At 31.8% G+C, this 13,147-nt stretch overlaps 1 protein-coding gene across 1 annotated transcript; it reads left to right on the forward strand.

Moving 5' to 3' along the window:
• The first annotated feature begins 1,908 nt into the window (after window positions 1–1,908).
• On the forward strand, window positions 1,909–7,323 carry LOC117921095 (single-stranded DNA-binding protein WHY1, chloroplastic-like). The gene is made up of 7 exons (XM_034838923.1): window positions 1,909–2,225; window positions 2,623–2,717; window positions 2,852–2,944; window positions 4,523–4,617; window positions 5,258–5,331; window positions 6,616–6,704; window positions 6,955–7,323. The coding sequence occupies exons 1-7, from the start codon at window positions 1,982–1,984 to the stop codon at window positions 7,069–7,071; spliced, it is 807 nt and encodes a 268-aa protein (XP_034694814.1). The 5' UTR covers window positions 1,909–1,981; the 3' UTR covers window positions 7,072–7,323.
• The last annotated feature ends 5,824 nt before the right edge of the window (window positions 7,324–13,147 follow it).

Here is a 13,147-nt window from a genome sequence, read left to right on the forward strand (position 1 = left end):
GAGTATGATCCACAACAACCTCAATAAGTAGTTGCCAACTTACAATGCCCAATGTCTACAACAAATCTTTAGATTCTATTTCTACTTATTGGTTGTTGTGGGCGTAGCATTGTTGGGTATTTTTTTTATTATTTATCATATTTCTTCTTCTTATTTTAGTTATTGCTAAGTGAACGTATATATTATCTAAAAAATTATTATTAGAACTTTAATATATTGTATTAAAATATGATGTTAATATCACAAGTACTTATAGTATTTATTTTAGTATTGATGTGTTACTATATATTGTGTAATTTACATGATTTTTTTTTTTAAAATGAAAACATGTATTAATATGATGCATTTCTGATAAAAATAAATGTTACCAAAATGATTAAGGAGTTTACTATATGTATGAATAAAAATATTATATAAATCAAATATAGTTATACATGTTTACAAAGTAATAATTTGTTTTTTTAAAAATATAATAGGTGCAAATAAATTTAAAAATGGAAGATTTTTTTTAATTTAAATGAAGTGTGAATTTAAAAATTATTTATATATTTACAATATCAAGTTAATTGAATTAAACACTAATTAAAAAAAAAAACAATAACTTCCAAATATTTTTTTTTTGTTTTACTTGTTTAAAAAATTTTTTTTTATTAACTCAATCAAACATGTTTTTTTTTTTTTATATATATAAATAAAACTGTTTTTCAAAATTCAGTTCACAAACACAATTTTTGTTTTTGAAAATACAAAAAATTATTTTTAAAAACTGTTTTATAAAATAGTTTTAAAAAACAACAACCAATTAGATCCCTAGTCATTAAAAAATAAGATCAAAACTGATATATGAGTTATGACTTTATTGTTTCTCCTTTATACACAATTATAGTTTTTGAATTTAGATAAATAGATTATAAATTAAGTAAGAAATAATTAATAATTTAAATTCTTTAATAATTTTTAAAAAATTTTAAGAATAATTTAGAATTCAAAAAAACCAATTTAATTAATTGTTAATTAAATTAAAAACATTTTAAAATATTATATTGTAATTCAATACTAAATGTGTACACAAAATAAAAAAACTTGACTTATTTACATATTAAAAAAGTTAAATTTTATTTTTTATTCATTTTAAATAAAATATTTCTAAAACTTATTATTCTAAATTGTTATTATTCATTTAAGAAAAAAAATTACGAAGATGTTAATATCCTTATGGTTTTAATATATACTAAAATAGTATTTTTTTTTTATAAAAAGATATAATTTATGATTTTATTATAATATTATTATTAATGTTTTATTAAAAACTATATATATTTTTAATTTATTTGTAATTACAAAACTATTTTTATTGTTAATAAGACTTGAATTAAATTTAATTAATATTATATAAATTGAATTAGTAATGTTTTTATAAAATAAAAAAAAAATCATTTTTAGAAACAGTTTATCCAAGAAAATCAAATCATTTTATACAAACAAGTTTTTTGTTTTTTATTTTGAAAAAAGTTTTTAAAAAACAATTTGTCAAACACTCTTATATTTATAAAACACAAGAAAATTGTTTTATATTCTTTAATTTAAAAACAATTTTTTAAAAACAAATTTAAGAAAATATGACCAAATAGACCCTAATTTTTTTGGAAATAATTCTTAAAAATAATTTTTTATTTTCAATAATAATTTTTTTTTGGTCCCAACTTAATTTTTATGAAAATATCTCATATAGTGTAAATTTCGAAAAATAACATATTCTCAAAACAAATTTTCAAACAAATTTTGTATTAAAAATTTAAAGGGGCTTGAGATTTCCAAAGATGCCAACAGACTTTTTATTCTCACGAAATTAACTTTTGTAATTTAGTAATAAGAAACGGCAGCGTGCCTCAGGGCATCGTCAGCAGCCTCATTGCTTCAAAGTTAAAAGCTCTATCTTCCCGAAGCGAAATTGGGGGTTAAGAAGAATAGAGGCGGAAGAATGCATCACCTGCACCTGGTTTCTTCCTCATTCACCATCCAAAACCCTAGATTATGCCCTAATCACTCCCTTTCCTCGCTCCACTCCTCCTCACCCTTGAGCTTCACTTCACGAACTCCTCTTCTGCTTTCCACAACCAGGCACGTCCGTAAAAAGCGCTCATTGCAATGTCGCCAGTCGGATTACTTTCAACAGCAGAACATCACTCGCAGACAACCTCCAAATGACTCTTCTTTTGGAGGAGGTGAGACTGACTTTTTCCTCTTCATTTCCGTTAACTTATCCGCTTGGTTGCCGAGAGAATGAAAACATGGAGCGGAACTAGTACCCCTTTTAGTTTCTGAGAAAACGTAAAGAAAAAGGAAGCGAATTGGGAAGGGAAGGGTGAACATTCGCCAGCTGAGCCTAACGCTAGAATGACTTGGCTGGTTGCAGGGGGTATTTCGTTGTAGAAACTCAAGAACCTCCTTTTCTTCTTTATTTTATTATTATTATTTTTAATTTCTGTTTTCTCAGCAACCAAATAGCGGGTTAACTTGTTTTTATTTGTTTTATCTTTGTTTTTCATCCTTGCTTTTAGTTCTTCAGTTTAATCTCAATTGGATGATGGAAATATTGGTTGGATTTGTGTTTGGCCGCAGCTTTGCAGCCTAGGGTTTTTGTTGGTCATTCGATATACAAAGGGAAAGCTGCTCTTACGGTAGAGCCCAAAGCCCCGGAGTTTACGCCTTTAGATGTATGTTTGATTGTTGTTTGATTCTGTTCATTGTAGGAAGTTCGGTCTCAGTTTTGTGGCAACTCATGGCATTAGAAACGGTCTTGTATCATTCTGAGAATTTGAATGATTGCTTTAGTTTTTGTCTTTTGCAGTCAGGGGCATTTAAAGTGTCCAAAGAAGGTTTTGTGCTGCTCCAGTTTGCTCCTGCTGCAGGTGTTCGACAATATGATTGGGGCAGAAAGCAGGTGATCTCTAATTTGGGGCTTCTCCTTTTTAATTATTCTATGAAAATGTGGTTTAAGAGTTGGGCAAAAATTCCAATAAGAAGTTATCTTCAGACAATGAAATTATGACAAAAGCCTTGCTAGTTCTTTATGGTTTAGAAATTATTGATCATTTTCATGCTGTTTCTTGTTGGTTGGTGGTGGGATTCTGCCATAATTGTTTTCTGAAAGGCATTTGGTTGTTAATCTCTTGGAAAAACTTGTTTTTCACTATAAGAAGTTAAAGCATTATTGTTGTTGTGGTGGATGTTCATTTCAATTTTCTCTATGTAGGCTGTTTCAAAGTGCATTTAATTCCCCATAGATTTCTAATTCAAAGGTTCAACTCACACATGGCCTTTGAACCCTTGATCCAGATTATAAAATCCTCTCTGTCTTGATCACTTATCATACATCATGGTCCAGATTTTATTAAAAAATTGTAGTTCAGTGGAATCTCAATATACTCAAACCCAGACAAGGAAACAATTTGTCTTGGTTTGGGGCGTTTAGGCCTTTAGTTTTGGAAGCAATATTAGTGACCCATAAAAAACATTTAAAAGAATCATATTACGATCTGAACATGGTTTATTTGGTGGATTTATGTAACTGAATCGCATAAGTTTTTATCCTCTTTTTCTGAGACTAATTGCGTTAGCTTCCATGTTTGTCATTTCTATTTTTGCACTGTGTTGTTTGCTGTTTTATGAAAATGCTCTTTTGATTGTCAGAATTTCTCTTGCTTGAATATCCGATTGTTCTTATTTATTTCCTATGTTTTCAAATGGATTTTTGATTTTTTTATTCAATATATATAAGTTTGGTAGCTTTCGTTCGTTTTTTGTAACATTTCATAGAATATCATGATTCTTGGTGCTGAAGAGTTCCTCACTAGGATCTGGTATATAGGACCCCATTGTTCTTAATTATATATAACTCAACTATTGGGTTTGGCATCGGAAATATGCTACATTTCAACTGTATAAAGGTTCGAAAAATGGTTTTAGAGTTCATACTCTGGAATCTTTTTGAGCTGTGTTGCATGGGCACTTCAAAGTATGCCAAGTACCCATGCTGGATAGGAAAATGACCTGGGTTTGAGTAGGAGATATGTGTCTAGCATGACTATATATTAGGTATGTATCCATACATAAAAAGGGAACAAATTTCTAGTCTGTTGTAATGGTAAACATTATGGATGTTCTATATTAGTTAGACACTTGAATTTATTCTATGGTATGGAATGAGATAAAATTGGAAATTAGGTTATTTAGTAGTGGCCTGTGTCCTAAGATCTGGGGATTAAATAAATTTAGCAACTACCCATGCCCAGGCTAGACACTTGTATTTGAAGTCCATGTAACACGATATATGAATTAGCATGACTCAAACTTCTAAAGTTTAATGCATTGTGTTGTATAGATAATGTATCTTCATGTTAAAAGTTAGGGAGTTAACAAATATGCAAAGTCAGGAAACGTGATTAGCATGAAGGTTGTCCTTATATTATGCGAATGAAATTTCAAACTTCAAATTATTTATGATTTCACATATCTCCAGGTGTTCTCATTATCTGTGACTGAAATTGGAAGTCTTATTAGCCTTGGTGCAAGAGAGTCATGCGAATTTTTTCATGATCCTTTTAAAGGAAGAAGGTATCATCCATCCCATACTTCATTTTTTAGACAAGATGCGAAATTTCTATTGTTTCTTTTGGTTTAGTCCAAATCAAATCTCTAATTGTAACTGACACTAACAGTCTTGGTTTTGATTGAATTACATGGTCACAAAGGGGTGGGGTAGGTTAAAACAGAGGGGGTTCTAGCTGTAGTTAGTTTTTGTTTCTGTGCTCTATGGCAGATGCTATGGGTCTTGAGGGATTCTGTTACCATATTTGTTCATTTTAATTAATTTTATTTGATGGCGTGCATTTAAATGTTTTGAGACTCTGGCTCTTTTGGAAGCCTTTTGTTTACTTGGTTTTATTGCTTCACAATTTTGTGAAATGACTTTGAAAAGACATTGTTTCAATTATTTCAAGTTGTCTAAATCTGAGGATTGTTGGACATGACAACCACAACAAGGTGGTATTGAATCTTGCCATGGGCCTGCGACATATTTCTCTCATTGTTACAAGATGGGCTCAGCATAGCAGTGACTCACAGTTATGCTGTTCAATTTGCACCACATTGATTCTTGTAGATAAAAAAGGAATGAATTATACTTCTTTATGATATTATTCTTTCTTTGTTATTATGGTTTCTCCTTAAAAAAATAAATTGTCTTTTTTTGCAGTGATGAAGGTAAGGTCCGGAAGGTGTTGAAGGTAGAGCCGCTCCCAGATGGCTCTGGTCATTTCTTCAATCTCAGTAATTCTCTTTTCTTTCAAACCTTGTCGGTGAATTTTTGGTTATTACTTGCTTTATTATGCCTTAATAATATTGTTCTCTGTTATTTGTCTTCTTTTCTACTGAAGTTTAAGTTATTTGAAAAAAAATGTCTTTTTTAGAAGTATGATGATATTTTGCTTTGGAAGATCCCCCCCAAATTTGAATCATGAAACTATATTTTTAATGACTTGCTTTCTCCAACTTGGATAAACTAGGTTTGGTGAGAATTTCTCTTCTGAAATCCAGCCAAGTTAGGTTTGCATGTAGTGGATTTACTATGCTTACTTGTTTCTGATCTTAACCTGATCTTTGCAGCCCAAAATACATCCCTAGGTTCGACATATTCACTGAGTGTTTGCTCAAATGTTTTAAGAAGTATCAAATATTGACTAGATGCAATTTTCAAGATAGATTCCTTTGGGTTTGTCATAGAAAGTTCAGTACCTGAAGGGTCACACCTACATGTTTTTGGTGCAGACATTATATCTTGAGGTTCAGGTTGTGTTTTAGATTAACATGTGCACCCACCATAGATAGGTTTTTTGCCAGAAAACATAGCACTTAAAATACTACTTTCTCTCTCTCATGGTTAGAATCTTATGAGCTAGCAATTCTCTCATCATGATTACTTGCTAAATGCATTTTATAATGCTGATTAGATTTTCTTTTGCCAGACACTGATTTGATTATTGAGAATTTGTACTGAAAGAAATGAAAAATCATTCATTCCATCCTCTATCTATAATCTTTCATTTCGTTTTCTAATGTCTTACTGGTCATTGAAGCAGCATAAGGTTTCTTGTTCAAGCTTTGGTTAAATGATCCACCTTGAACAATTAATCCCACCAATTATAGCTGAAATGTCCTTAATCTTTGTAAGATTGAAATGGATTTGCATCTGCATCCTTGCATCTAGTTTTGTTTAATTCAAATCTTCGTGAGGTTCTCTGTAACATTGAAATGGATTTGCATCTGCATCTAAATCCCTGCATTTAGCTTCTGTTTGAATTATTATTTTGTTGCCCTACTTCACTACCATTCCAAACTGAAGTTCCTCATTTTTTACCCTTTTGACATGCAATATGCATTGTGTTATACCTTATGTTGATTTAGTCATGAAGTGATAGATTCAGAGATACTAATTATATTGTTTTTATGCTACAAATTGATATCAAAATTATCATATGACATCCATTAGGATTACAAAACATCTATTTTTTCTAATCTAACTTTTGCTCTGTCTTTGTTATGGCTGATTTGAAGGTGTTCAAAACAAGCTTTTGAATATGGATGAGAACATTTATATCCCTGTCACCAGAGCAGAATTTGCTGTGCTCGTCTCAGCTTTTAATGTATGATATGCCTTTCTTTAAATCCCTTCTCATTTCTTTTTGTGTTTTAAATGAAAGAAATGATTAGACATCCCCCTCCAAAAAAGCAAAAAATAGAAAAAGAAAAAGGTATCATAGTGGTAATATGTTGCCTGCTGGGGGATGTGTTGGTTGGAGGAGAGTGTCAATAGAGCACTTGATTTACCAGAGAACCTAGATAACTGGGTCTCCCGTGTTTCTCATATTAACATTTACTTGTGATTTTCTGCAGTTCATTGTGCCATATCTTTTAGGCTGGCATGCCTATGCGAACTCCATCAAGCCAGATGATACAAGTCGTGTGAATAATGCTAATCCGAGATCTGGGGACTTTGAATGGAGCAGATAGTAAACACTGGTACTTCTAAAGCATGGACTGGGAAATGGTGTTTTGATATCTTCCAACTTTTTTATAGGGAAAATCCTCCCAAAAATTTTGGCGGTTTTCTGTGTATGCCTATATTGTATGGAATGATAAAGATAGATTAAAGAATGGAATAGAACAGACAGGCTAACCAGAGACACTAATAAACCCCTGAACACAATGTTTGTTAGCCAGACTTCCTTGGCTTAGCATTTGATAATGACTAATTTTTTGACATCCATAAATGATCATAGCAAGGATAAAAACGCCCCATGCTCCACCTCAAATTAGGGTGGACGTTGCAGACTCCTGTAGGAGAGCAAGCAGAAGCTAGACAATGGGTGACCTCATCCATTTTGGTCTAACATAAAGAAAGTAACTTGATTATAACTTCGGTATTTAGGTATATCTACACATCAATCTTGCTTTTACAAGTAAAATAACTCTTCTCTTGCAGCTTTCTTGCCCACAAAAAAATATGATATTCATTAAGAGCATACCTCGCATGTCAGGATTTGTAAAAGAGGCTGTTCCGATTCTGCTTTGCAGGTGAGTGTTGCCCAATGCCGTAATGTTTTCAGGCTTTTCATTTGTTGAAATGGAACAAAATTCTTTACAAAAAAATTCATGTTTAAGTTTTCTACCTAGTTTTAAAAGCTATATTTGTCTATCTAATGCAGATTAAACATGTTGCCTGAGCTATAACGAATTAGAGAGCCTGATTTAACAAATTTGGTGAACTCTGGACGCTTATCAAAGGTTTAACCAGATCCCTCCATGGCAAACATGAAGGATCCATGTTTTAATTATAGAGAGAACTTTAGCTTAAGCTTTGAGAGTAGGTTCTTGGAAAATTTGAGGAAAAGAAAATAGAAAGAAAAGAAAAGATAGGAAAATAAAAAATAAATTCAAAATCAACAAATTTTTTTCATATGTTTTTTCAAATTTATTTTATTTAATTTTTTTTCATTATATAAAGATTAAATAATTTTAAAATTCATAAAATTTTAACTAATTTTAAATGTATTTGATTTGATTTTATATTTTTCATAGTGAATAAAATTTGAGAAAATTATTTTTTTTAGTATTTTTTTCTTTCCTTAATACCAGAACCAAATTTAGCCTTAATTTATGGTTATTTCATTAACTTATGCAATGTCTTTAGCATAAAGATATGGCGTACTATGGTGATATTGACAACACTTTGTACACTTCTCCATCGTAATTTGCAATTTGAAATTTTTTAGTCAAACAAATTTCAAAACTAAGCACTTTGCTTATTCCATATTTTTATTTCATTTATTTATTTTGAGGAGAAAAAGGGGCGCGGCCAGGCATATCTGGCCCATTTATATAGCTTCTCTAACCGGCCCGGTGGCACAGGTCAAAACAGCCCACTACTACATGGGCCCAATCAGCATGGTTTGGCCAAATCTTAAGGGAGAATGGGTTTCATGAGCAATAGTGGATATGAAGTCAGTCATCCACTAAATTTGTTTTAGTCGATTTGGTTCAATTCAGTTAAAAAGTCAACCATTTGTGATAAATTTGGGAAGAAACTCAAAATGCCCAAAGCTAAAGCATTAGGAGTGTTATTGCAGCCAGGAAAAAAGCTCTAGATATAGTGCAGGTGTATTTGTGTATGCATGAATAATTGTTAGTTTGATTTATTTTTTATTTTTAGAACAGACAACCGTGGAATAACCCAATTCAATTCAATTTTCAACCTGTGAAATCGAAATTATAAAAAAATCATGTCGAATTGGTTCTATTCAAGCAAAATTTTCACATCACTCAGGCTTTTTATACACCCTTTTATAGCGATGTTTGATGAAGATAGCTATTAATAATGGGCAAAAGAGTTGCATGACAAAATATGGTACAATTGTCTCTTGGTCATTTGGAGAAGTATATAAAAGGTGAGTTGAACCCGAAGAGGGAGACTTTAGTTTTGTTATTGACGCAAGACGTGACGTTGTCAGTGGGAATAGAATAAGAAGTTGAATTTCCATTCAAAAATGGCTTGGTCTTTCCCAACTTCGGGGAGGCTCCTGCTATTGCTACTCCACCCGCTTCTCCACCTAATCGCCCCACATTAAATACAAAATGTTGGCTCTGGTTGTTGGTTCTGATCATTCTAGAGGGCTGATGCTACGTGACGACAGCACTGGGCCTCAAAGTACAACAATCAAGACCAGGAAAATGAAGGTGATGTTTGTTTTTTAGCTAAATAAAAAAGATTAAAATATTTGATTTTTTTCTATTAAGTTAAAAGTAATTTATTGACATCAAGTAACATAATTAAACTAAATTTATTGATAATAAGTTCAGTTTAGTTATATAGATTAATAGTAATAAGGTATTTTTAATTGAATATAAAAAATAAAATATTTTGACTTTTTCTATTCAACTAAAAAACAAACACCATCAAAGAGTTTAACCATTTATCATATTAGTATGCCCGAGGTTTGAGAGAGCACTCTCTTTAAAGCAGATCCATCTTTCTCGGAGATCAATCTTGGTGCAAGAGAAACCGATATCCTACGTGTAAGATTCAACAATTAAGAACTTGCCTAAGATGCACTCCTTGGACGAGAATCAGAATAGCTCAAAAAATGAAATGACTGTAGCAAGTGGAGTCTACTGCAACTACAAGAAATGTGTCTGAATCAGAATGGACTACAACAGTGAAAATGTGTTGCAAAGGCTATGCTAGTCTGCAATAGTGATGGACTAGACTACAATAGTTAAGCTATGGCCAACTACATTGCAGCAATGGACGAGACTATTGCAGCTAGGGCTACGGTCAATTGAAGTGGTGGAATGGACTGAAACAGACAGGGAATGGTATGTCTAAATGCACTAGTGGAGCAAAATGGTTCACTGGAGTAAAATGATGAGTTGCCATATCAAAGAGATGAGATCAAAAGAAAAGAAATGGAGCAGAGTGGTAGATTTTTTTTTTATTTTAGTTTCTACGGAGTCTGACATAGGATGGGTTGTTTTAAAGGGACTCATTTAAAAAGTTGAACGACCAAAACAAAATTAATTAGTAAATTAATTAATTGATGCGCTTAGGTCGTGGATTCAATACTTTAACCCCATTAAAATCTCTAACAGGAGAATAACTCAATCAAAGTCTAATCGAGAATGACTTAGTCAAAATCATAGCTTCAAAAGAAGATTGGAGCAAGGATTAATAAAAATTAATTAATTTCACTTCTTAAATATTTCTACAAATACGGATGCGCTCAAGAGTGGAAGGAGAAGGTGCGGAGTCCACCTCCATGTGATGCACACGGATTACGCGTACTAAAGTTTCCTGAATCGGGCCACTTGAAATCCCATTGGATGGACTTGACCCTATGGGTGTGCAAGCCTTCCACTTCCTTTTCTACCAGTTGATTGTAAATTTCTATCATAATTAAAATACTAAAGTTTAAATATGTGATAATCTTAACAAAAAATAAATAAAAAATTAGAGAGGGTGTTACCATAACTTTGTGGTATTATTAGTTGTCATCCTCAAGAATCAACTTTAACGTATTCAATTATTTTTAGCTTAGAAAGATTAATTATTTGTTAAATCTAATGAAACCCTAATTTAAATAAGTAAGAATAAAATATGGATAAAGGTTTCCTAACAAAAATTAAACAAAATAAAATAAAGGAAACCATTTGAAGGGGAGCATTAGTTTGATTTTGAATCCATTGAGAGAAAGTGAGATTTTTCCTATTTAGAGGATCAAAAAGTCAATCCAAGATTATGTTAGAATAGAGCCCTTTAAAGTGTGACATAATATAACAAAATATGGAATTTATTATTTCTTAATAAAGTTCTAATTTCACTTTTATTTATCTTCATTCTATGTATTGTACTTTATGAGCATTTTGACATGCATCTCTTACATTGTACGTAACTTAGGTGAGCTATAAGTTGCATGGAAGATTCACGTCATAAATTCTTTGTAATTAAATGATTTGTTTACAATTAGTTTGCGGGTCTGGGTAATCCATTAGAGGTTGTAGTGCACAACCTCCTAATTAGAGGAATAACTAGTTTTGACCATTAGGATGAGTTTCTTATAGTGAGTGCACCAGTAAATATAGTTACACAGTGGACAAGACGTACGATGAGTCATGACATAAAGCTATCGAGTAGTCATGACTTCACGAAGCTGCTATGTTGTGTTGTATCTCAACCCTAAGAGAATATGGAGCTTGTGTCAAAGTTAGCAATGACTTCAATTTATGGGTGAGATCTTAAAGTGATCATATATTCCCTATGGACTGGGTTACTATTAATGGAAGTTAATAGTAATAGGTATTCTCAATAGAGACACCATGATATTTCATGGGATTGAGATTGTGTGTCTCTTTGAGTAATCCTAAGGAGATGTATTCATAAAAACTATGGTCATAGTAGTTCCATAAGTGAAACTTGACATAAGCTCTTAGTGAGTTAAGATACGTCATTTGATCGGACAATAGGAGGATCTACAACTCAAGGATAGTAGAAATAGTCTTCAGAATCTAATAACTTTTACCTTGTTAAACTATAGACACTAGTTCATGAGGAGATTGTATATAACAGATAATAGGTCATAGACTTAAGCACTCAGTGTCTCGACATAGGGTACCAGAATGTAATTGATTCTCTATAGTGAGATGTTAAATCAACTTCAGAATTGGATTATGAAGAAATCGGTACTATCCTATAAGTCCTAGCAGTCCCTACTCGAGCTCATATTCCTTGTTAGCATAGTTTATGAGGGTTGGATCAACTCTTGGTTCACTTATGTGCATATGGGCATTTTGGTAATTTCGCAAGGTTGCATAAGGGTTAGTGAACAATATCTTTGGATTGGGCTAATTGACTAATTGGATAGCCTTGTTTGATTATTTAATCAATTAGAACCTATTTTAGGATAAATTAAGTTACCCAAGTCTTTGGCGGGCTCAAGTTACCTAAACCTAATAGGAAATATTAATCCTATAAATGTCCCCTTAAGGTTAGGGCATTTTCAATCTTCCACCATCAAGAGAGAGAGATTTAGCTTCCATCATCCTAAACCCTACATTGTTTATGTGCCAAGGAATAAGGGAGAGCCATTAGGCGTAAGATCTTAGGTGTATAAGACTTTTGATGGCTGTAAGATTGATCTTCACTAAAAGGAATTGATTTGGGAACATCTCTACATATTTGGTAATGTTTTCTAAAAGCACTATTCTAGATTCTTTTGTGTTAAAAACTATATTTATGCTTTCGTTGATCCTTTAGTGTTAAAAATTGTTTTTATGCTTCTGTTACCTAGGATCTAGATGCATAGGTAGTTTTCTTGTGCCTAACCTAATCTTAGGATAGAGAATGGAGTGATATGAGATTCCCTACACATTAAACCACATCTTAAGATCATTTAAGTCTAGAACTCTTATTTGACAATTTAATTTAGATCTCAAAAGTATTTTGAATCAACCCTAACCTTTATTTCTCATTTTGACATTCAAGCTCTAGGTTCATTTGTGATATTTATATCTCATGAATGATCAATAAAATAGATTATCCAATACAAGAGACTTTAAAAAATAAATCTAAAATGATCAAGAGGTGATAAAGCATCGTTGGAACCAAGCTAAGCATTGATTTTCCCTTAATCGAGAGGAATTGCTTATATAATACATTCAATCATAATGAAAATGAAAAATTGAAGAGTTTAGGTTTAGAGTTTACTACCCTTCCACACACACATATTCTAATTGACTACTTATACAAAAATTTAACATAAAATATTCTAAAATAATAGAAAAAAAATTATGATTTTTGAATGATCCAAGCCCATCCCAAGTTGGTGGAGTGCAAAATGCTAAATTCAAAGTGAAGAAGGTTTAGGTTTGAAATAACAATGGATGAATTTGAATTGGAGGTGACCAGAAAATTTTATTATAATTAAAATGCTAAAGCCTAAATACATGAAAATTCTAGCTAAGAAGAACCAGAGATAACATTACCACGAGTTTGTAATATTCTAGATAGTCATATGTCGGAACCGACTCTAATGTG

This window comes from Vitis riparia, chromosome 1 (assembly GCF_004353265.1).
Source record: "Vitis riparia cultivar Riparia Gloire de Montpellier isolate 1030 chromosome 1, EGFV_Vit.rip_1.0, whole genome shotgun sequence".
In the NCBI taxonomy this organism is placed as follows: domain Eukaryota; kingdom Viridiplantae; phylum Streptophyta; class Magnoliopsida; order Vitales; family Vitaceae; genus Vitis; species Vitis riparia.